The following is a 26,193-nucleotide window of genomic DNA, read 5'->3' as shown; positions in this document are numbered from 1 at the left end:
GCCTCAAACGGTCTGTTTGCGGAATTAAAATTTTGCGACAGGACTGCACAAGGAGTCGTTAATCCGTAATCGTGATACGATTATGTTTGCAACCTGATCATGCTCGATCAAATCAATTACTTGCGTGTAAAAACATTACACGTCAAATTATATATAAGTTAAATTATGAGTTTTAGAATTAAAAATAATATATATATATATGTGTGTGTGTGTTTGTTGTATGCAATCTGGTAAGTTTTATGAAAACGTAAGGAACAGCCGCGAGAAATGTTTGAAAATTTCGTGACAGAAATGAATAAAAGAAGTCGTCGTGGATCAGCGACTCGCTTTTGTTATTTAAAATCTGAACGACCTGAGCGTATAATATGAATATGCGACCCATATTTCTCATCCGAATTGCCAACACTTCAGGTACGCTCTATTAGACTTTTATCGTAATTAAATATTTTATATCCGCACAAGCTCGACGAGGAAGACGCTGGTCATCGATTAATGTTACTCTATTCTATACCGTCTTGCATATTTATGCTTAATAAATAAATACCGATTTGCTCGGCATCGCAAAGGACCAGTGAAAGAACCAACTCGCCGGACCAGGTGGATAAATTTAATGAAAATAAATACTACATAAGTTTGTGCAGGATGCGACCCTGATTGATGATGGTGGTCGGGAGACAGTCTGAGGGTGGCAAGACGCATTACCCAGACCTCCCGCTGTTTCATGTTGCGATGCGCCGCCAGGAGAGAGATTTTCACCGTGCCATTAGTGAATCGCCTGACTTCTAATGCCACGTGGAATTAAAAATCGACCCCTTTGATACATCATTATGACGCATTATATAACCATAATCTATTATACAGTGCGAGCGTTATGTATGTAGGTGTACTGTACAAGCACACATTTATCGTTATTTATATCGAGCGAATTAGTTTAACATAAATTTCGTACTTCAACGTGATTTAGATATGCAGGGTTTATTAAAACGGTTATTAAAACGGCGAACAATTTTGTTTTACATTTCTGAATATTTTAGAATCGCATCTCATATTTCTTATATATTCAGATCACTTTTGGAAAAATCAATGTTTTTATTAACTTTAATAATTAGTCTAATTATTGAAGAGACACTTATGTCACACATCGAAGACACGTATGAAAGGCGTGATTTTAATGAGAGATTCGCGAAAGTTGTAACAGGAGAGAGAAACGCAGGTAGTTTCCTCTGGAGCACATAATCTCGTAAAGGGTTTGACGCGAAACACGGCGATAAAATGCATACTCGGTGCTCTCACATGCACCTCGACCATAAACTTGATCCATTTATACTTTATTATTATTTCACGAACGCAATATCGCCGGCTTACGATACCTGTCGTCAAATTAGCTCGAATTGCTCGTGGAACTGGATTTACTTGCCGATATAAGCTCGCACCCCGCAAAACGCCTGCATGACACGTTTACGCGACATATCAATCGTACCTTTCTTTTCCAGAATCGTACCTTTCTGCGCGCGCGAGCAGCTCCGTGTAATCTCTCCGGTCAGCGAATACATTAAGTTACATCAAACCGCATATTTCTTTTCATTTACTGTTCTTATACTGCGGTAATAAGCGACGCGACTATAATAATGTGTTTGCAGAAATACGTACTGCCAATATTGACTTTTACTGAGGCACATTAGATTCACGTTTTTCAACCGTATGTTGAATATTGGAAATTAGTCGTAACTATAACAGGCCACAGTAAAACAGCAGTATACGGTATACTTATCGTAGATACACTTAGATATGCTTATTTGACCGAAGACTCCGACTCTTAAAATTCCATAAACAACGGAGTCTTATCGCGCCAAGTTCTATTTGTGTTCTATTCATTAACTGTTATCATACTATTTTATTATTGCCACTTTTAATTATTATTACAACATTTTATCATTGCTATGCATTATATTTTTTGATTCCTACATAAGTCACATTATTTGATAAATGTTGCAAACTATTCATTGAAGTTACAGCTTTTCAGATATTTTCGTCAAACTTCCTCACTCTATCTTTTTCCATCTTCGCGGTTAAGTACCGTCTCTTTTATTAATCGAATAGGTCTATGGATTTTCGGTATCTCGAAATTATTCAACACCGCAGACGTCATAACAAAATGGGCGTTAGATGATGCTCCCTGGGGTCAGCGCGGCGACACAATTTATCCATCGAGAACCCTAATGCCCTTCCGCGGCCCTGTTACCCCGCGCATCTACACGGGGATGCTTTTCTCCCTGGTCTCTCGCGCGCATGTTACACACGCGTGCACGCGTATGCGTGTGACGCGCCCGCGCTGTTCCCTACACGTGATATTTTTCGGCTGGCGACACGTAAGAGCTAATATCGCGGCCTATGCATATTTATACGGCATTAAAAATCACCCCTCCCTTAAAATGCATAGACCACTGCATAGCAGAGGCGTTGGATCTTCTCGCAGCGCGACGCAGAGGCGTAAACGGCGATGCGAGGATCCGCGCACGCGTTTTACGCGTTTTCGCTCGCCGAAGTCCCATTTTGCGCAAGAAAGAACGGAGCTCGGCTTATCGATGCGAATTTCACGCCAACGTCTGTCGCGCCCATAAATTGTTTCAACCGTAAATTCAGCAAACGCCAACGGATGAGCAAACTTAACGCAAATTTCGTACATTTCATTCCGTTTCACGTCTGTGCGATATACATAGATAGATCTTAAAAATACAATGATATGTTCAACACAATTAAACAATAGAATTAAAAATTTCCTTGCGAAACAAAATCGTACCAGTAAGTATTTCAATTTATGCATGAAATAAAAAACAGATAACTTATTATAATTTAACGGTAAAGCTATGTATAGAAAATTATTTATTTATTTAGTACGTACGATGATCTCAATTTATCCATTACGAGAATTTCGAGCGCGTTTCGTTGTTTGCTGCATTCTTTTTGAAACGAAGGAAAGACTTAGATCGCCAAGGAGATGACGAGCTGCGTGTCGGCAATGACGATGATTTAACGTGATGTATATTCATGATCGAGAGTGATTCGCGGCGGCATAGTAACTTGACGTGCGCGTGTTTGATGCACCGCCATAAAACACTCGATTGCCGCGTACACATGTCTCGCTATACGCTGAATGTACACCTATATACGCGAATGACCGGTGATAGTTTATCGCGCGGAAATTTTACAACTCAATATCGCATCTCGATCATATTCGACTTTCGATACGGCGCGCGCGATACCGTAACTCCGCGTTAAAGGTATTGATTTTGCAATAAACGTCCACGGCCTCGCGCTTCCTTTGCGCACAGTCGACCGAGCGAAATTATCGACTCTTCGCGGGGCGATATTGCCCGAATCGGACATTTCCTCGCGCGTAATTTCCCGTAAAAGCTCGTTGATAGTGACGAGCGATATCACAAGGGAGAAGAGCCCGTCCTGATAAATAATTAACATTTCTGGAATAGCTTCCCGGAGAATTGTGACTCATCGTGGCTTCAAAGACATCGGTTTATTGAAACCGTTTCTTTCCAAATGAAGCATTTAAATTAAACACAAGAAATAATTATGCATGCATTAATTACAAATTAACGTATACGTGACAATTACAATATATAATTATATATTGGTAAGGACAAATGTAATATCTGTTATTATAGTATCAATTATAATGATAAGATGTACGAGTAATAATATAATAATAACTATATTAATTGCAATAAGAGATACAAGGAAAATGAAGAATAATATCGAACAGACATATAGCAAAAGACGAGACGTCAGCAAGCTATTCTACCGGATAAAAAACCTCTGAAGGCTACGATCCAACAACTCTGCGCAATGTATGCATTAAATACAAATAAATGCGTGATGTGACGTCTCGTAGCTTCCGAGTATCACAGTGCGAAAAACCGCGAGCGAGTTCTTCTGGCGGCGAGAGTGCCACGAACACAATGAAACCATTTCCCATTTCTCGGGGCAAGACAATAACGAACTACATTTATCCTCACTGCAGTCACTTGCTTATCCCAAAGGACGGCCGAATGACATCGCCATTCATCCGGCTCCCGGGGGATACTTTGAAAGCAATACTCCCGCGCTACCATGGACGAGCCACCATCTCTCTCTCTCGATGGCATATGTGACTTCTGGAACTCTCTCTGGCCTCCAGGCGAGAAAAGTCGCGCCTCTAGCCATTGACACTTCCGACAGATTAAGATTACGCCTAACAATGACATGGCTCTCGCCCGCTCCCTCCTCCCGATTCGTCTCGTAATGTAATTCATTAGCCATGTATAAGGAAGTTCACGTTGCTCTTACGTTATTTTCGATTAATCGACCCTCCCTTGCTATAAGATTCGCATGAATTCTCGTCAAAGAGTCGCGGAAATATTTCGCTATATCTACTGCGCTCCGGAATACAGCTTCAGTGTTTGTAGATGAAGTGGCATTATCGAGGAAATGTTTTCACGAATATTACCATCGCAATTAATGATTTTACACTGACTCGGGATTCGCACGATCGATCGAAGCTCGTCCGATCAGGCGAGAGTAGAGGGAAACGCAATGCGATGAACTGTAACGATAATCCGCGAAACGATCGTGCTCGCAAACAGTTCGCTCGTTTCTTTCTATTTTTTTTTCGCCTCCCGAAAGTTCGCGCTCATCGACGAGGAGATCGTGTCCCATAAAATTTCCGGTAGCAATCGAAAGGACCCTTCAGCCTAGAAACGAGCAGTTACCTGAGGCAGTTAAGTTAAATGCCTGTTAGCAGACGTTAACCACCCGGCGCTATGGGTTCTATTCCGTGGACGATTGCAATTTTAATCGCCTCTTCATTATGATTAAATTTAAATCGACCGTATGCAGTCTAATAAAGCTCGTTCTATCTGGCGCCGCTCTCTCCCACTGCCTTTCTCTCTTTCTCATACACACACTCTCTCTCTCTCTCTCTCTTTCTTCCCCCGAAACAGAAAATGTCTCCTGAGCGGATTAAAATACGCGTAATTAAAACCGTAAAGTGCCGATACGCCGCCCGAAATAAACTGTCGGCTGTGTAATAAATGCCCGGCTGAAAAAAGCTTTTGTCTCAAACTCTCGCACCGGTCTCGGATGATTGAACTTTATTTGAAGCATCGAGCGCGCGGCGAATTAATATTCGCGATATGATTGACGGTAAGAAATAACGCCGCGCGCGCGTTCTAAAAGCGTGCACATCGCATGAAAAAAAGCCGTTGACCCCGCGTGTCAATCGTGAATCCTCGCCGCGGCGAGCGATGTGGCATGCGGGTGTCTCGCATTTTCGTGCTACCACCGATACACAAAATAATGCATGACCGTCGAGCAATGCGCTTCCATTGAGATATAGTTTTCGAAATATTATGTCCACTCTCGGACAAACGGGTAAACGCAATGCACGCGCGATTTTCGCGCAGATATTTCGTTGTAGGCGTCTCTTTCTCCCATCCGCGTCAGAAATAAAAATCCGCGTACATGAAAACTAACGAAGTATACATTTCAAATTTCTCGTCCAAAAAGAAAAACTAGCTATTGATAAAAAATATACAAACTCACAAGAATATTAAATACCCTGGAAAAAGATATTAACAACTTTGCGGTAGTTTCTGTTACGTGTTACAAGAAGAAATTTGACACTCCCTCGCTCGATTATGTGATCGCCGGTTGCACCAGCCGTTCGATTTCCAGAAATTATCAATCTCAGAACGCTAAAGAGCAGATCTACCGGATTGCATTTTGCGCTTATCGAAAGTGCTCGTGTAATGCATTCACGCGAAACTATGCAGCGACGAAGCGCTTCGACTACTTCGACGAAGCACAATTGAGGGTTGGTCGCGCACAAGCGACATCGGTCGCGTCGGTAGCGCGCGCGTCAACTTTACGCGAGAGAGTACGAGTTACCCCCTTTTTTTATTCGAAAATGATAAAACTCGGTCTAATGTAAAATTCATTATGTCCATTACGGCTAATTAAGCGGAGCGGACACTCACCAAAAGCTCGTGCATTTTTCAGCGATAAAGTCGGCGGCTCTTAATTATTTTATTTCGAACGAACGCGGGCCGTATAATTTGGTATATTTTATATGTATACGCTGAATCTCACTCTCTCTCTCTATCTCTCTTAATTTTTCTTTCTCCCTTCCCCCCCCTCTCTCTCTTTCTCTTTCTCTCTGGTAATGCCATGCGAGAGACAGGACGCACGTACCTCCGCCGCGCCGCGCACGTATCTCAGACAATACGTATCATCGCGCTAACGAGTTCGCAACGCAACAATAATCGCATTAAGATGTTAATTAAATGTTACACATAATTTCAAATAGCTGCATAATGCCACTTCGAAGTAATTGTTGTTTGTACAGCAGTTCTCACACGATGCGTTATCGTGCAATTTAATAGTTGTTCATTAACGGGAATTAGAGATGGAGCAGCAATTACGCCTCTCTTCGAGCGATAATAAATTACTACAAATCGATGAACCGTAATATTTCATTATACTATTTCAAGTATTTTGTTGCTAATCAGGGATGCTTCCCATTGTTCCGCCGTGCGCGGCATTGTGTCCGGATCGGAAAAATGGTGACTGATTAATCTCTCCGTACGAGCGTTCGCTCTGTCAGCGCCGTGTTCGCGTTTACCCCTCTTTCTCTCGCCCTCCGTTCCGATTGCATTCAAAATACCTCTATCGCACGTGGTATCCATGAATTCTGAGCGCGTCGAGGAGCGACGACGGCGAGTTCTCCTTCGTTTGAGAATTAATCTCACAAGTTCGTGCACAAGTCGTGAAATTTAGTGGGTAGTCCTCGCACAGGGGTGGTTCGAATTAACACCAGAATTCAACTGTAAATTACACGCGGTAAATAAATTCTTTTTTTATATCCGTTACTCTTATGCTATCGCTATCGATACGCTACCGCGCTTTAATTTTTTTCACACAGCAGTGAAGTCCACTTTAACCCTTTCGCCCCTAAGACTGACTATAATCATCATTTATAGAATGACTTTGAAACTAAATACAAGTTTAAATAAATATTCATTTCCTGTAAATTTCGTTTTGTTTTTAAGCTTGGAAAATTATATCCTTTATAAAATGAGATAAAATAGTAGAGTAAGTAAAGAACGTGATTCTATGGCTCAGACGTGTAACGCAAATCTATATTTGCTACTCGGTCAATGCTGCAATAGCGACAGTCTCTCATATGAGAACAAAATTAAACATCGGAGCGTTTGTGTGCATCTGAACAACGGATTTTGGTGCTTTAGAAGAGCGATTCTATCAATCGATGCACATACGCGTACGTACGACCGGAAGATTGCCCGATGAAGTTGAAAGAGCTGCGAACGCGCGTAAAGGATGATTGGATAAGCAATACCTATCGACGCGGGCAGGACAATTGTCGTGTAACTATCACAGTAGTTACCGCAGAGTCAGGGTGGGAAAGAGCTGTGCCGCTCTATTATGTGCAACGCACTCGTAACGAGCAATTTTCTACCCATTAATGCAACGATTATACAACAGAGCTATTACGTTTACCGTATCAATGATGCGGACTGTGTATCACAACTTACGCTTATGATGTGCACGGGATACAAAAACGGACAGAATCGTGAATAAATTCTTTCACTCTTGACTTGAAATTCTATTTCTCATGAGCAATACGCGAGACAGCTTTTTTTATCACGACGAAAAATACAATATGAAGAGGTTTAGAGGTTTCCAAAAAAGATGCACGTTAACGCGGTCGATAATTCTCTAATCTTCGATTTATAATCTAGATTTAGAATATAAAAATTACGATACATTATTATTTTTTATAATTACGATATAAAATCGAGAATAATTCCCAGACTTTATAGTGTAATTATATTGTCACATTTGACTTCGAGAAACTATTATACTGCTATATATGTATACATTTCATAATGCAATTATATCGTCAGAGAAAAAAATTTTAATTTTCTGCTTTAACTTTCAACATCTTCGAGCGAGGGGATGACTCTCCGTGACTGCGGAAAGTCGCGCGCTGCATGGACACCGGGACCTCTCTCAAAACCCGTCCGTCACTGCGAGCGATCGACTGCATGCAGCCGTGGTTGACGGAGACGTAATTGAAAAAAAAAAGAATACAAGAGGAAAAGAGAAACGGGGAAAAACGGGAGAGATCATTTCGCCGTCCCTAAAATACGTGGTGGATCCGCCATGGCAAGTCAAGAAACCTTTGATAGCGACGCTCGATAGTATAGCGATGCTGAGCGCCGGCGCCTTTCCCTCGCAGCCCCATTGGTGCCGAAGGCCCTCTCCACACGAGTACCCGCCGCCGGGTTTCCTTGGAAACGCTTCGTTCACGCTGATGTCTACCCTCGCCCACAGAAAACCTCTTTCAATTAGGCAGCCTATGCCGCCCGACAGACCTACGAATCCCCGGTCCGGCTCTCTCTTTCTCTCCTTTTTCCCTCTTTTCTTCTTTTTTCCTCTTTCTCTTTCGCTCCGATGTTTCGCTGGGACTACGCGAGGTACCTCAATGCCCGAAGAGGAAGCCCGGATCCTCTCCGAGTGACTTTGAAACTGCTAATTCGTTAAACGTGGAAAATCCGCGCCGTCAACGTGTCGTACTGATGACCAGCCGATGATCAACACGATGGAGATCGTGATTCGGGTCAGGAGTACTGCAACTACATCGAGTATTCTCTCTTTAAACCCTTCGGGGGTAGTTTCGTACGATATAAGAGGTACAACTCGAGATACATCAACATCCATAAAAATAATCGGTGGTATCAATCAAATAATCTGATATTATAGCAATATGTTTTTTGTACAATATAAAAGACGATACATAATCAATACACCGAATTTATTTGTAATAGATGGATGTAGTAAATTATTCCTAACATCGATTAATCATGAACAATTTTTTATTGTAGTATTATTTATTCCTGCAGGATGTAGCCTTATGTCCAACGTATTTATTCTTTCTATTTATTCTTATGCGATTTTCACATTGTGCGGATAGCTGGTTACAGTGATCGAACATGGGGTGATGGGGGTGCGCAACGTACCTGGCGACTCGCATGTGCGAATTTATACGTACGCGCGCTCGCGATAGGGACGGAGCTGCTTGATATGCGGCGCAACACGCTCGGCTTGACTGACGCCTCCAAGTTGCGAATAAAATTTTCATGAATTTCTATTAACTCCGTTTTTCTAGACGTGCCCCGGAGACTTAAAAGAGTTCTGTCAGCTGATGGTCCGCGGGGAGGCCGAACCACCCTCTCGCGATGCTCAAACGCGATCGAGTTGTAAAATTTTTAATTGGCGCGTAGACTGACCCGCTTCCTTTCGAATTAATTCGTAATGCGTAAAGTTTCTCTCAAACGGAATTACTTCGCATGTGTGAAAAATGAATTTGTATCGCAGTAAAATGGATTTCTACTTGATGTCTAGCACAATTATTATTATTTATCTATCTATCAACATTTTTAATTAATCGTTACTACCAAAAAAAGTTCAACTGGTACTTATATTTGCACTAAAATTATCTGTACGTCATTAAAATCTACTCAAATATATTTTTATCGAACGAGACAATGTCAACTATATAATAAATATGTTGCACGAGGAATCAGCATCTTTATTTAAAATGCTTGGTTTGTTAATAATTGCTTGGTGTATTAATAAAATGTTTTCCATCGATCTTCATCACATTCAATGATTAATATTTATCCTACTTACCTAATTAAGAAGAAATATATTTCATACTTCACTTCACTGATTTTTAATTAAACCATGTCGATAAGATGCGGAAAACCAAAAAGTCGATAAACTCCGAAATAAATAGAACAGGGGTTCGAGAATTTCCATTTTACAAATTTCAAGATACCATAAGAGATTTCCGTCGGCTCCGTATTTAGATAAATTAAAGATATCAGTATTCTGTGTATTCTTGCCGTCAAAACCACATTACGCTCATTAAATTATAATACTGGAGATGCGCCGATTTATCGTGTCTTTTTTAATTTGATCTGACGTTTATCATTGACGCATCTATTTTTGATGTTTATCGTTAATGCGCACTATTTCTGATTCTCACCTCCGGGTGTTAATTCTCCAGTTTAAACCATTCTTCACAAAATTCAACCGTTGAATTCAACTTTTCAACTTTTTTCTTAAGCGTACGTTGAACAGTAGCAAAGTCTGAGCTATAATCAGCCAAATTAATGCACCATTCGAATATCACCCGATGCATATCCCGCGATATCTTTCCTTAAAGAAAATCATTAATTCACAAGGAAACAATGGACAGACTGCTGTTGAGATCTCGATCTTCGAATCTGGAATTCCTGATATCAAACACAGGAATTGCGAGCTTTCGGAAAGTTTCGCGGTCGTCACGCAGTCAAGTGAAACCCACCAAAATTCGGAACCCCGCAGGGCGAGGGCTTAGCTGCTGCTCCAAGTTTCACTTTAATCCAAAAAGCCACGGTAGGCCGGTACAATTGATTCTGGCCGAGGAGTTCCGGTACTGTCTAGGTATACGTTCCCGAGGATAACCGCGAGGTCACCACAACAGCAATTTATGCTACTTTGTAACCCCCTTAACGTCGGTACCGTTCAATTAAACGATGTGTCCCTAAACTTTTACATGTCGAGTATTGTTTTACTCATGACAAGTTTCAAAACGTCCCTAAAAAGGTCCGTCCCTATAATTCTATTTGCGCAATTATGTTGTTGAATATTTATAAAATAAAATAAGTCATGCAATTCTTTCTTCTCATAATGTTCGACTTATACGATTACATGAAGCTTCACCTATTCCGCGACCGTTGTGGCGTAATTAACGCTTCTAATACATGTATGAAAGTCTAATAAAATCTATTTCTTCTTACGTATTGTTACTTAATATATAATATTATTATTGTATACCTAAACACACTTATGCAATTTTTTTATTATTTAAACGGTCGAATAAATGACGGCTATTTTAATCATATTTGTGTGTAATTCTGACGCGATGGTAGACGCGAGATCACGCGATGGTCTCTAGAATACATTGGAATTAATCATGTCGTGCCAACGGCAAAATGCTGACCACACCTACCTGAACACGACTTTCCGTGAGGCCAATCCTCAGTGCTATCTCCTCCCTCAGGAAGATGTCTGGGTAATGAGTTTTGCCGAAACACCTTTCCAGCTCGTTGAGCTGGGCCGGAGTGAAGCGCGTCCGATGCCGTTTCTGCTTCGTGGGTTTGTCATCGCCTTGCCCAATCACTGACGCGCTTCCTAAATATATAACGGAATAATAATTAAATAAACGTAAATATTAGGATCTTCCCGATATCGGACAGCTTCAGCCGTAATTCTAAATTCAATTTAATTAGCGAACCGTTCGTAATCGAATTATGAATCATATCTTTCTCATTCTGAAGAATGGAAGCTTCAAAGTACTCGATATATTTAAATCCGGCTCTCTGCTGCGGTTAAAGAAACGACGTCGGAAAAATCACCGTTATGAAAGAAAACACAAAGTCAATAAGACTCATCACTGAAGACTATTTTTGATTGTCTTGATTGTGTCTGTATATATGTGCGTATTCGTAACTCGGAATAAAATTAAATAAATAATAAATGATACTATCAAGAGACGTCTGAATTTACAATTTTAAATCGATTAAGAGATCTCTAATGATAAAAATAAGGAACAAAATTCTACAATCAGGTTAAAAAATGTTTTTTAATATTATAGCCTAATAGATTAAAAACAATCTTCAAAATGCGAAAATCGTACATTTAAATAAATCACATCGTTCGAAAATCTCTGAAAAATGCTACTGCATTAGAGACGTCCAATGAAATGTTTTTCTTTCCTAATTCGTGGCGCAAACATCGTGCAATCCGTTCTGAGAATATCTTATGCGCCTGTTACGGTTGCTCACGAAACATTCGTGGAAAATCGATGCGACTGTCTTCCCGTTCACTAGCGTCACCCGGTTCATTTAGCAAATAGATAAAATCAATCATTCACTTAGCGCCGAATCATTCACGATTACTCCCGTAGCGTCGTATCATATAACGCGAATGAAAGATCACGTCGCGATCAAGCGAATTCATTTAATCCGAGTCATCAATACCTCTGAGTCGCCTCATTTACCCTCGTTTATCCCCTCGTTTCCCATGAGTCTCACAAAACGCACATTTTTACCGGTCACGATAAACGTGTAGGGAAATAAACGCGAGTACGAACGAGCACGGCAACTCGCGCGAACGATCAACGTCGGCGACGCGAATCGTTCTCCAAGTCTCCGCCGATTGATTTCTCCGACTAATCGGAGAAGGCGGACGCGTTTTCTCTCGAATGAGAGACGGTTATCTTTCGAGGCTTACCTGTGCCGGGCATGGTCATGATCAATTCCTGATGCAGCGTGAGACCACCGCCCGCGGACAGACCGGAGCCCAGGTTCACTCCCAGCACGCCGTGCTCCTTCTCGTACCGCTTCAGATCCTGCGCATCCTTCGTCCCTACGGCGGTGGTACGTGGCAGAGCAGGACGGCGCGGCGTAAGGTAAAGGAGCAGGAAAAAGAAAAAGAACACGAGCCGCTTCAGTTCTCGTCTCGTCTCGCCGGGCTTCCTCGTGCTCCGCACATGCTTCTCTCGACTCGCTCGCTCGTCCACCCTCCCGCCCCGCGCGCGCCCGCTCTACGTTGTAGTTTAAATTTGTATAGGAGCAGAAGCTGGCCGAGGGGCGTACGGATCACTTAGCGAGGAGGTGCGAGAATCGTCACCGTGCCCCGGGCTTCTAGGCGCGAGCAAACACGCGCTTGTCCGACCCGCGTTGCGCTCGCGCTCGCACGCGGCCGTACGCGAGGAGGTACGCGCATATCCGCATGTGCGTACGAGTCTGCGGGTGCCGGTATGCGTGCACCTCTTGGTGCACGTTAAACGCATAAATGTCGAGATCATGCGCGAGGACGTGTCGCGGAGGGTGTCCGTCTCAGATCATCACGCCCGCACCGCTCCGGAGCGTGTATACGTTCGATCGCGCAGTATGGTGCGCGTCGTTGTGCATTGTCAAAGACGCTTATGTAATGAGGTAAACTAGTTTAGTAGTCGAGGATATGCTCGCGCGACTTCTGCGAGAGCGCGTCTTCTGCGTCGCAAGCGAGAAGAAGAGCGCGTCCGTTAAAAATTTCCGCCCGCGAGCGGCGCCGATGCAACGACAATCGCAAACGGATGTATGAGAAATAAATAAAATGGTGAAGCTACATCATGGAGAAAGAATTTGGTAGCATTCGTCCGGAAATGTTGCCATCAATCATGCGCTTTTGTAAGCTGGAAAGAATTTTGCGCAAAGCGTTGTTATTGTAAAAAAGCTTCTTTGATCGCATCTCTGGATGGCGCAATTTTACTTCTCGCAAATTTTGATAGTCAAATATCGAGATTTTTAAGAAATTACGAACAATATTGTTTTCAAATTTAAATCCATATTTTAAATCGCGATACACTGGCAATATCTGATGGTCGGATAAATTTTATTAACTGCATGCCAACAAATTTGTTAGACTAAGATGCAGTAATTATCTCGCTCTAGGAACCTATTTTCAACTACGCGCCAACAAATTCGTTAGTCTTAAAAACGTAGCGATTTCCTATTCCAGAACGAATATATTAGTTAGTAAGAAGCAAATTAATTAATAATATTATTTTCAATTAAATTGGCGCGGAAGAGCAGGAGCAATCTTTTTACTGCCATCTTCACTTAAATTTATTGTTCAATCATTTTATTTAATTAGATTCTCAATAATAAGAAAATTCAGAATAGATATCTAATGTTATACTATGCATGAGCAAATTAATTAACAAGACTGAAATATTTTCGTGCTTCGTGCACGCGTTTATCGCCACAAATACAAAGTTACAGAAGCATAGAATCGATATTAAACTGTCGGACCTCCTTGTAGCAAGGCTTGATCGTGTGTTGTGAATGAATACTCTGTATGAATGAACTTTACGACAGGTTTTTATTTGTGTTTTAGTTTTATAGGCCTTAATGATTTTGTTCGGATTTTAGTGGCAGTCCCGGCATTTACGAGCCCTTTTATTCGGCTAAAGTTCGGTGGATTCCTTTGTGATGTCTTCATTGTGGCTCTCCGCACGTATCAACCATTAAAATCTTGCTATTGTACATTATGCATTGGACATTATGCAGTCACAACAACGCAAGGATCGCATTATATCCTCAAACGAAAAAAAAATTGTTACCCTTACACTTCGAATTATTCCCTGCTATTACACCTCTCTCCCCGCGTTACCTCGAGATACCCTCCTTCTCGTTAATGATTGAGAATGATTATTTAATCCGGCATTAATTGACCGGATTATCGGAGGTCATAATCAAATTAAGACGCTAATCACCGAAGGGTCGCACGCGACGCAGCTAAGTATTCCGTTCCATGTGTCCATTTTCTTTCTTTTTTTTTTCACTCGCAATAATTCAAAACGCGCCAAGTGGCCGTAGGAGAAAAAAGAGATTTTTTTATAACGGTCGCGCATTTATCGGCGTTTGAAAACTTCGTGATTGACAGTCGCCCGCGCGGAAACGTCTGAATAATAAAGTCATAAATCACATTACTATTTGGAATTGTCGTGATAGACGTATTTATTCGCGTGTCACACTCGGCGCGGGCTGTCTTGTCCCAATGGTTGACCGGTGCACCAAATGTAATTAACGTATATCATAAAAAATTTTAACGGACATACTTTAAGTGTTAGCAAGCGCGAGACGCGCCCACGCTGCCGAGGCCAAATCTCATTTTCGATATCGCGTAAGTTGAAGGGAAGTAATTTGAAGGCGTACCGATCGGCAGTCGCGAATTCATCAACTTTTAGTAAATAGGTATGTTTATTCTCGTTCGACGGGAAACGGATAAGTGCAATTTATTAGTTGAGAAGTGAGCAATATCGATACGTTTCGCGCGTTTGCGAAACTCGACTATAATAATAATGCATGCACGAAAATTGTAATCGAGTTTCGACAAAAAATCGCGATATCTTGATAAAAATTAATAATTTTTTTAAAAATCCACCGTCTTCGTTCGTCTACATTGTCGTCGATATTTGACAATCATGATGACGTTTTACGAAATGCAATAAAAAAATTAACAAACGAACAACTGCGCAAATTACGTGGCGATGAAATAAATAAGTAGAAAGATTATCGCTCATTGAAAGGCCAAGTGATAGAATGCCAGTCGGCCGGCACGAAGAAAAAAGACTACTAACTTTCTTTTAATCCGATTAACGTGTAATGCTTTACTCAGTTCTCGCCACCTGCAACATTCTAACTCTCTAAATCGTTTCTCAACTCCCCGCGTAATGTAATCAGTGTTGAGGTAATTAAGATCATCAAACTCGAGAAGCGGCTTTCTTGAGATGCCGGAGAACGAAGATGTGCTAGTCACGTGTTACCGACACATCGTGCTTATTCTTTCCACCCCAATTTTACCCTCATGCTTTGTATTTTTTGCTCATAATACTAAAAGATGAATTTATCTATGAATGTTCAAATAAGTCTTCACGATTCGATTAATGCTGTAAATCGATACAATTTGCAATCTTAGTACATTCAGAATAAAAAAATATTGTAATATTAAAAATTATGTGTATAAAAGTTATCCATGCCCGCCTCAAATAATTTTAATTACGCTGACATCATATTTTATACAAAATTTGTGATTACTATTTGCATTGTGATTTTATTATGTGACTTACTAATGAAATAAATAAGAATAATTTTTACTACTAAATAACTTTTTAATGTTTTATGTATTATAAGAGTGCATTAATGCATTTTTTTGAAATCTCTCTTTCTCGGCTTGTGTATAAATAAATAAAAGTTAATGCAAGTAATGTTTTTTCATAAATGTTTACTATAATTTTAACTATACTGTAATTTTAACTATACGCTACTAACTGGAATTCACAGCTTAATATATTTTGATAGGATTCGTAAAGGATTAGCCGGACGAAAAATAAAACAACCCCTATTTCTGTCAGCCGACGGGTGACAGAATCGGATTGATTCAACAGAATATGAATTTTGTTTAGTACTTATTGTAAAATTGTAAAAATAGTTAAAAAGCGTAAAATCTCAAAGATGTGTTTAACAATAAGTATATGCAAGCATATCTTAGTAAAATAGAATAATTTTATAGAATCCCAGATTAATAAAAAATTTATAAGCCAAACAATGTAAAAGTTCAGATATTGATATTATAATAAATAACTGATAAAAGAAAGAGACTGCATGCTGAAACGATTTATTTTAATTTAATAGTATATATAGCATTAGTTAATTAATTACTATTACGACTAATTCGTCTGTTCTATGTAAGATGTGATTCTTGTCGCGCGAAGTTCGATTCCGCTAACGGTAATATTTTTTAGCTGCATTTAGGGTAGTTAGGGTTATTATCTTTTAATAATAATTTTGATTTATTGTTACTTTTGTTGTACATATTTTGCTTATAATGAAGCTATAAAATATTATGTACGTTTATATGTATAAATTTCAAAACTTGATTTTACAGACAAATTTACGCGCTTAAATTACACCCTTAAAAATAGTATTTTAGAAAAAAATTTATTTAGTCTTAAGTATTTTTTAAGTATTGTGTATCAAACAAGATTAAGTGATTATTAATAACATAGTATGCATACTTTGATATTAATATTATTATATAGAAATGTACCTATATCATTATTATCATCCGATACTAAACATTTACAATTTGCAATAAAATTTCACTATTAAGCTTGATAAACTTAAGAGGGACTGATTGTTATTATCAAGATTGAATTTGAAAACTTACGACACTGTATTTAATTTTAGGACTTCATATTTAAGAACCAATTAAATTATTTAATACTCCACAATACTTTGTATGGTAGTTAGAAACTTTTAATACAATATACGGATTATTGATACAAACAGGAAGCGATGCGCACATTGCCGTCGGCGAGTCACCGGCAGCTCCTCAAGAACTCTGACCGTTATGAAATTAGATATTCACAATATTCGTAACGTAATGATAATCTAGAAAGCAGCAGGCGATTGTGCTGATCTGTATGGTCACCAGTGACACATTAACTGATGAAAACATGATTAATATTGCACTAACGGAAATGTGATTAAAATAATCACTAGGATACTTGGCACTCAATGAGCCATAATCAGAAGTGGATCAATTACATTGATTAGCCTTCTTGAATAATCCGATAATTTGACAAATTTTTCTCTTCTGGGGCTAATAGAACAGATATATTCGGTCACGGCGACATTCCCATGAGTACATTCCAACCAGGGAATACCAATGCATATCAAAGCAACGGGAACCAATGGATACCGCGAGTTTCAGCCAGCTTCAGGATTTTGACGGTTCAGGATCGGGATCTTGATGGTTCAGGCTAGAAGCTTACACCCGACGCATAGCGAATCGTGTCATGATCAGCATGTTTCGCGGATGAGTACGCGATGTTAGCGAACTCGTTAGGGAGGTCGCTAGCCATGTTCGAGCGCGGGTTTTTCCTCATCTAAACTGGCGGATCTCTTGTGAGGTACTTTGGGATATACGGTACTTACCGGAAATACCGTGTATGGAACCGGCTGTGATGTTGTTGAGCATGCCGCTCCTTGGGAGCGTAGCTCCAATACAGCACGCGGAAGCGGAAATCCGCGCGACAAATCCGCAAGCACCTCACCCTCAACTTGGGTAACTACGGATCAGGAAAAAAAAGAGGAACTGCGACTGGCGCGACGACACACGAGCTTCGTGGATGGGTACTTGGGTGTACAGACGAGCCTGAGGATCGGCCCGTGCCCCAGGAAGGCAAACAGCGAACTGGCCGACTGCCATATCCGAACACCCCCACTCGCGCGAGCTCGGAGGGAACATCAGCGTCCCTCTCGCGTCAAGGGCGCGCGGCGGCGACCTCTCGCTCACACCCGCGCCTCGCTCCCTCGCGCGACTCCCCACTCCCCCGCGATCTCCGCCCATGGGCGTGGTATCAAATTGCTCCTATCTCACGGGTTCAGCACCGGGATGCAGGACGGTAGTCAGCTGTGTCAGTGCCTTTCTCTAAAATTGTCCCACGTTTGCAATCAAAATTACATTCTGCTTTTTTTGAAAGAGGAGAAGGTTATTAATCATCTTTTGAGTAGAGAATTCATTCTCTAAGAGAAAACCACTTAAATATCTTTTTATTTTTTAAGTGTATTCGATAGTTTTTTTATACAAAACAGTTAAAACAGTTTGCAGCTATCATGATGCATGCATTAGCAGTGAACAAATAATCAAACGCTCATCGGTAGGATTGAACGAGAACACAGCCAGAGGGGACAGCAATGATGTCATACTCGGACATCGGTAAACGAAATGAGGAGAATCGAAACGGAAAGAGATGGTCAGTGGACGAAGAAGGCGACGAAAAATCTCGGACCTGGACGTACCGTAGTTGTATTTTCAGTCGCCGGGTTGCAATGGTTGGTAGCTGTGCGAGGGCTGCCCATATCCCGAGGTAAACTCTATCCGGGTTACCGTCCCTTTCGTCGTCTCCGGTTTGCGGTAGGCGGTAACCGCCGCGAGCGGGAAGCTCCAATGAGCGAGTAGCCCGCCCTCCGGATGCCCCACTAGTTTTCGCGCGGCGGAGATTTATTGAAATTTTATTTTTATGGCCGGCAAGCGCGCGCGGGCGCTCGGCGACGAGCGCGAGCGGGGGTGAGACGGGGTTGCGAGCAGACGACCGGCCGAAGGAGAAGAGAGAGCCCTCTTCTTCTCATTTCCTCCGCCTTTCTCACCCCCTCCTGAAACCCCGTCGGTCTTCGTTCCCCCCCCCGTCGCTCTTCCCGCTCTTTGCGTCACGGTTCTCGTTCCTCTCGCTCCTCTTTCTCGCTACGCTCTCTTCCTCCCACGCGCGCGTACTTGCGTTCGCCGGAATCTCGCTTGGCCGCGGACTCGCTTTCCTCGTTGCGGCCCGCCTTACTCGCTACGTCCTTTTAATTCAATAGCTACCCCTTTTTATAACGTGGTCGCCCGTACAGCAAGAGCGGAAGTCGCGATGGCTTCTAACGCCGGCCCGACCTGCCGGTGCACGATTTCGCAATTCTTACGTGAACGTCGTTCTATCCTGCTAGTAACGGACACAAGAGATGCGTAACGGTAGTTTAATAGTTACGCAATCGATCGTTACATAATGGGCCACGGAAATCTCTGACTGCTCGAAAAAAGGTCACATATCTTTTTTAATATGGATACAACAAAAAAACATTTACATTCTATATTATAAATATTAATTACAATCCTATAAGAAATACATATGTTTATACATTGTATATATGTGTTTTGTGTGTGTATCTGGTTATGTACCTACGTATACAGAAAAAGTGAGAGATTTATATTCTCTTTCTATGATGTGTCAAACATGATGTGACAGTTCATCACCTAATCTTGATCAAATAATTAATTAGGCATTTGTCTGATGTTGACTAAGCTATTATTTGTTTATATTAAAGCAATTATTTTTTATAGTTGTATTAAAGTGACTAGTATTCACAAATGAATGTGGATTACTGCGCTTTTAGTGGACTAAATGACTTATTAACATCGCGCAAATTGATGTACAGAGTATTCCACTCTCATTGAATTAAATTTTAATGACAGATTCTTTGACGAATTTGAAGTCGTATTGTCATTTGCATCGGTAATTTGTAATAATCGTCACATATGTTAGTAATTTGTAAACAATAGTGGCTATATTACCGCTAAATCAATATTATATTGTAATTCGCTGTCCTAATGTAACGGCTGCTACTCTTTATAGGCCAGGAATATTCCGAGTTATATGCGCGACCTTTCCTTTCTCTCTCTATTTCATTATTGCACAACATGCCTAGATTATAAAAATAATATTAAAGCTATAATATAAATATATAGATTATAAGCATAATAGCAAAGTCCATTTTATCTCTACGTTCCATTAAAAGAAAAAAAAACAAGAATAGTTAAAACGCAAAGTGCAGATAAAGCATGTTTCACAGGTACTTTTCCTTCTATCCTCGTGTATAAATAAATATTCTAACATTATCTCATTTAATTAATCTGTTGCTAATATAACAAAAAGCCAAAAACTGCCGCTAAATAATGCGGTCGAAAATATAAAACTCTTCGATATTACTTTTATACCGGACTCTCTATTCAGTTGAGAACATAAAAATCACCATATTTGTTCTTTACGCGAGGAAAAGGCAAGCGGACGTCAAGGAAATTTAATAAACACGATGAAATAGTTGCACCCACCCCAACGTTCCAGTTTTATACATTCTTTCGTTAATTTAGAAATAATTGACAATGATTTTAATTGGTAAAGTTGATGTTTTCCACATGTATGTCTCTCATCTCGTTAATTAGCGATACAACATTCGCCAGGATGAAATACGGCCTGCTTACTCGAAGGTAACCAATGTTTAATTTTTTATTTTGCTCTTTATGAACGGATGAAGTGTGCGTGGTTTTATTGTATTCATTTTCGTTATCAGTCATGTACGTACGGCGACAAAAGAAAAGAGTAAGCGATGAAGTAATCCTACAAAGAATTCATAATATTGTAATCGTGCCCGAAGGGTGGCTCGCGTTCGGCCGCTCTTCGGACACGTCCAAAGAATAACCGCGAATAAAATGCGGGCGACGCAATTTTTAATTATACTTTTTCAGGTAACGCGTCACACATCTCGTGCAGACTTATTTTACGTTAATTTGCATCATATCCAACGCGCTAATGAGTGCAGACGCGAACGCTCGAAAACATCGTAGTCGGCATATGCAAATACACAGCTAATTGGATTAAAGATAATTAACGTCGCTGGTCCGAGTATTCGATCACAGGCCGTCCCCGAGAAATTTCGATCATATTGCGACAATATTCGCAAACACAATATGAACGGTATAACCTGTGTAACCAGTGGCGATGATCGCTGAGTATAATTACAAAAATACTGTGGAATCTCCCCCATAATGAAATAGATATCACGCGGAATGCGCTGCTCGCCCGTACGGAATTCTCAGTCACGTCATACTTCAAATGTGTACCGCGTTTGCGGTTCTCATTTCCGATAATAGATATAGTGAGCAAGATCGCTGCCGAATGGCAACAAATCGATTAACTTTCCATCATTTCCTACAATTTCGTTGGCAGAGAGAGAGAGACGATTAATTAATCCTAAGTTGTTTATATTGAAATCAAAACCATGTCTTACAAGAAGTAGGTAGCAGAAATGTGACACTTTGTGCGCGTAGTTTCTTCATCAAGATTAGCGTTATAATCTTTCCTTCATATATATATATATTATTTGTAAAAATTGATAATATTTTAATGGATCATTTAATTTATCTCTATAGTACTTATATATTGTTTATTTATCCGTATTTATTCGTTAACATTTTAAACATAGAAAATGCATGCTCAAGAAAATACGTGAAAAAATATCGGAATATATGCAAGTGAAAAGGAGTATTTCATTGTGGCAGCAAGGTATCGGTCGAAATAAACGCGCGATAGTGAGTTAAATAATTCCTATCGGGATTGGTGCAAGTTTATCTTGAAAAGGCCTCGCAGACAATAATACGCGCGACCAAACGTTAGCCAGCAGTGTGGGCAGAAATTGAACGAAGCGACTATTTTGTTGTTAGGGAGCGAGAATGACGCCTACAGCACTCGTAAACCGAAAATGTATGCGGTAGGCAGGTATGTGTGCCCCGGCCCGATCGATTTTAAACAGACGAGACGAGCAGCGGCAAATTGACAATGTGTCGAATGCAGACAACCGATGCCTCTGGCTAAAACTACCCCACCATGCGACGAAATCAAAGTCTTCCCTTTACGCAGCGCGCTCGCTGCACCGCTCTAAAAAGTTGCGGTGTGTGCACCCTCAAAGACCCTTCTATAAATTTCTAACGAGAGGCATATCACTGGGTCAAAGTTAATGCAAATACGCTCGGGCATCGATACGAGTAATGCCGTGCAGTGGAAAAGATTATTTACTTTAACAGATAGCCCTCTCGCGATGAACATGTCGTGCTAAATGTTAATTAATGAACTGTTGCGACACTGTCATCACTGTTACATAGTTTATCTTTCGCACGTAGTTGCTGTTGTTCTCAGCATGTTCGAACATGATAAATAATATCGTTTGTTATACGTATCTCTCTTCATCAACAGATACAAATCGCGTTGTCTTCGTCGAGCTGAACGTCACGATCGGTCTCTCTCGCGCGGCTAATTTCCGTCGCATCATTTTATGCCCGACAAATGTTGCCGCTCCGGCCCTATCGTGCCCTACGCCCTTCACGCAACTCCGCCGACACAAGTAATACCACTTTCGCATCGTGCACGGGCGCGTGCGTTTCGCTCGCTCCAATTGGACCATCGCGCACAGGCAACAGGCGACACACAGGTAGATAGGAATTTCTGATATTACATACCAGAAGCCGGAATGCCCCCCATAACGATCCCGGGGGAGTGTACAAGGTTCTCCACATACGCCAGACATATTCCACCGCATCTCGCGCACCTCTCTCGCTCCATTCGCAGTGTCTCCCGCTTCCTGCGCATCGTCATGTTGCCCACCTCCTTTCGCTGTCTTTTTCCTTCAGCCTCGCCCTCTTCCATCCTTCTCTTTCCTCCCTCTTTCTCCCCCTTCCTCCTCTCTTTCTCTTCCCGCTTCTCCTGTTTCCTCTTTCTCTTTCTCGTTTCGTATATCTCCCTCTTCATGCGTTTCGAACCCCTGCCTTCCAGTTTCCACCGGTTACGGTCGTTTCGGAGTTCTTCAGTGGCGGGAAAGTACTTCAATAACGACCTTTTTCTATCGGAAAATCAAAACCTTTTGTCGTTCGAAGCAAGTGTTCGCTTCTTTCGATATTCGAACTAAAGCTTCTTATAATGCACACGGTGACGGTGATGTAACAAAATATCGTTCGTCCGCGGTAATTGATAATCTCGTTTTTTATAAACACAAACGAGATTATGATATTAAAAAAAGATTGCTCGCGATAAAGAATTTGTTATTCCACGTAACAATTCGCGGAAATATTGCGACTGACATTTGGATGTACATTTGGAGTAAACTCTTCTTCGAACAAAAAATTTACTAAACCTTGGCTTCATGGAAACGGTCGCTTGCGCTACTAATTTCTACGTAATGAACAATGAAACGTGAATAATTTTCGGACATTCCATTAACATATTTCCGCCGAAATGAAACCTCAAACACCAGAGTGCCGTAAATGAACTGTTAGGCGGAATGGCGATGTAAGTAATGAGGAAAAATATATAAAAATGGAATTTTTACGTATAACAATTGTAGTATCCGCTACAACACGATGAAAAAGTCGCTAAATTAAAAAGCGATGGAGCAACAGAATTTCTCATAAAATTCGTCTCATTCAGCATTTTTGCCAACTTTTTCCGAGATGCGATGAATTGGTCTTTATATTTTTGTTCTATCGTCCGACGTCATCAAGCGATTCAAATGTACGTCGTGCTCGATGTTGTCGACGTTGTCGAGTTGATATTCATTCTTGCAGCAAATGCGGAGATCTTTGGGGATACTTGCGGCCCAAATTTCAGCGCGGATGTCACAGCGGTGTCCCGGTTAGAGTGTTTTAAACGCACGACATCTCCTCACTTATCACGAAAATGGGCTGCATGTTGAGATAGGTCGTTCCACAAGGGTTTAGTGCCTTCGTTAAGCTGTAAGCTTCATTCAATTTTCTCCAATTTGTGGCAATTTGTGCTTACAGCACCTACATGCTCTCACGTCCCCTCCGCCCCGTCGACGCACGCACGCGCGAGCGCCTACGCTTACGCGCGCGAGAGAGGAAGAGAGACGGAATGAGAGAGAAAGAGAAAAGCACAGAGGGAGAAAGAGAGAGAGGGGGGAAGAGAGAGGTGGCTCGTCCAACAAAATTCATTTTACGGATGCACTTACACACGCCGGACTCTTCGATATTATTTTTATACCGGGCTTTCGTAACTATCGACCCGTCTAGAGTAGATTACTGTCAGTTATCAAGGTTCATCCGGCAGCTACTCGTGAAACTTCATCGCCAACAGCAATGAAATATTACGATACGAAAAAAGTAAACTTCATTTGATTACGTCGTAACGGCTGCAGCTAATCTTCGGTATTCTGCGCTCAGGGCTAATAACGAAAATAGGATCTTTGGCAGACGATTAACTCGCGCAAAAGAGAATACTCCGACTCGGTCGACAGGATACATTTATCGCTCGCGATTGACGCGATTAATCGAGCCTCTTCCGAAATCCACACCGTCACAAAATTATGTAATTCTGAAGCGCGAATTAAATTATGCGCGCGTCGTAAGAGTCGGAGCTTTGCATTCGCGAGCGGATGTATCCCGCGAATGTTGGTCGCTTTGTTTCCAGCAGCGTCTTGACGTCAGATAAATCGCTTGTGTCTAGGAAACGTCATAGATGCGGCATACGATGTATATCGCAGAGGTATATCTTGATGTTCCACTACGTATCTCTCTGATTTAAAGAAGTACCTTCTTGAAAATCTCATCGAGATCATCGTATAGTCCGCTTATTCTTCCAAGTCAACGGAATTCAATGCTGGAAGACTCCTCGATTCTTACTGAATAAGCGCTATAAAACTGTAATCCAATAAAATAATCATCGACTATCTTCCGATGAACGTTTTAAGTGCGCTCATATTTTTTTCTTTCTCTTTATATAGAAACGAGAAGTGACAAGAAAGGAAGAACGTCATCATTTGTAATTTCCTTGGAATTCATAGAATCGTCCATCGTCAAAATTGAAGAATTCTTTTCAGTCGTGCACCGTGCCCTCTAACAAGGTACAAGAAAGAGAAAGTAAGAATCCCTGGCATCAAATTCGACCCTTCGAGTGAACTCGCGGAGACTCCTTCACTTAATTAACGCCAAGCAGCATAGAGCTCGAACGAATACGCAGTAGTCGGTCGGCCGTCCTGTTGGAGGCTGTCATTTGCTTAGTAACAGGTAGTAAAACGAGTCCCGATTCTCCGGCCGTTTGCCGGTGATCTCGTTCTCGGCAGTCCGTAACTGATATCGAGGGTTGCGCGAGTTCATCTTCCGGTCCAATCTCAATGATCCTTATTCCCGGTGGCATATCCGACGTAACGTGCATGCGGATCATCCGGCTCGGTAACTCGTGATAAATCGCGCGCCCCGGGCTCTCGGGGTGGGTAGAGGTACTTTTCCGCGCCGGACTCGGCGATTTCTCGTTGCGCGATCGCGAATAGCTGTTCGCGTGGTTAACCTTTGTTGCACAAGTACAGCTCTCTCTGAAGTACCATTCTGAAATTATTACATTCTAGTGGGGTGGATATTAGCTCCCGCGCTTGTGCTTTCATTAGACGTTACCTTCGAGCGTTTCAATTTAGCGCGAAACCACCCCTCAGCCTCGTTCACAGGTCTATAATATCCAGCCGGGGCACTTGCCGACTCTGTAGCATGCTTCATTTGGACGTCGATCGAGTTCCACCCATATCTCACATTCCTAGTACGGCTGCCAACGAGTTACCGAGCGTTATCGGCGATGCCACATTTCTGCAAATATTTTGCCACTCGATACCTCGTCGGCTTTCGCTTAATTGCCGAACCGGCAATGCGAAGCGATCTGCGAATTTCGGCCGATTTATTGCGTCTGCTTCGCTTCTTCCTCCGTATAAGAGCGATATATTTCGCGTATCGCGAGACTGGTCCCACACGCGCGCGGGATGATATTGGGATGACATCGCATTGACGTAAGACGAGTGACGTTGATATAAAAAATATAGACGTGACGCGCGATATCGCTCGTAATAAAGCGATTTGAATTCAATGTTTATCGGTTTGATGCAATTGATTTCTTCGGATCAGCCGAACCGTTTAAAATATTCATCCTAGTATCGTTTTGCATTATCGAGTGAGCTAGGAAATTGATTGTGATTCTATTTGATCTGTAAATAGTTTAAGCTAGGTGAAAGTTCTGCATAATCAAGAGTTTAATGTGACAACGGGACAAACTGTTTAAAGTGTCTTCTAAAAATTTATACGTACTAGATTGTT

General features: G+C 41.4%; 1 protein-coding gene across 1 annotated transcript in view; it reads right to left on the bottom strand.

Annotated features, from left to right (window-relative positions):
• LOC105276821 (homeobox protein orthopedia) overlaps window positions 1-17,924 on the bottom strand; it is a 35,245-nt gene extending 17,321 nt beyond the window's left edge. The window contains exons 1-3 of the mRNA XM_011334748.2: window positions 17,670-17,924; window positions 12,415-12,549; window positions 11,132-11,313 (exon numbers count right to left, since the gene is read on the bottom strand). Coding sequence (XP_011333050.1) covers window positions 11,132-11,313; window positions 12,415-12,549; window positions 17,670-17,712 — 360 coding nt within the window. The 5' untranslated portion in view covers window positions 17,713-17,924. The remainder of the gene's footprint in view (window positions 1-11,131; window positions 11,314-12,414; window positions 12,550-17,669) is intronic.
• Window positions 17,925-26,193: the final 8,269 nt, after the last annotated feature.

The sequence above is a fragment of the Ooceraea biroi genome, chromosome 2, assembly GCF_003672135.1.
Source record: "Ooceraea biroi isolate clonal line C1 chromosome 2, Obir_v5.4, whole genome shotgun sequence".
Taxonomy (NCBI): Eukaryota; Metazoa; Arthropoda; class Insecta; order Hymenoptera; family Formicidae; genus Ooceraea; species Ooceraea biroi.
The sequence above is the reverse complement of the archived record's forward strand: the minus strand, read 5'-3'. Positions and strand labels throughout refer to the sequence as shown.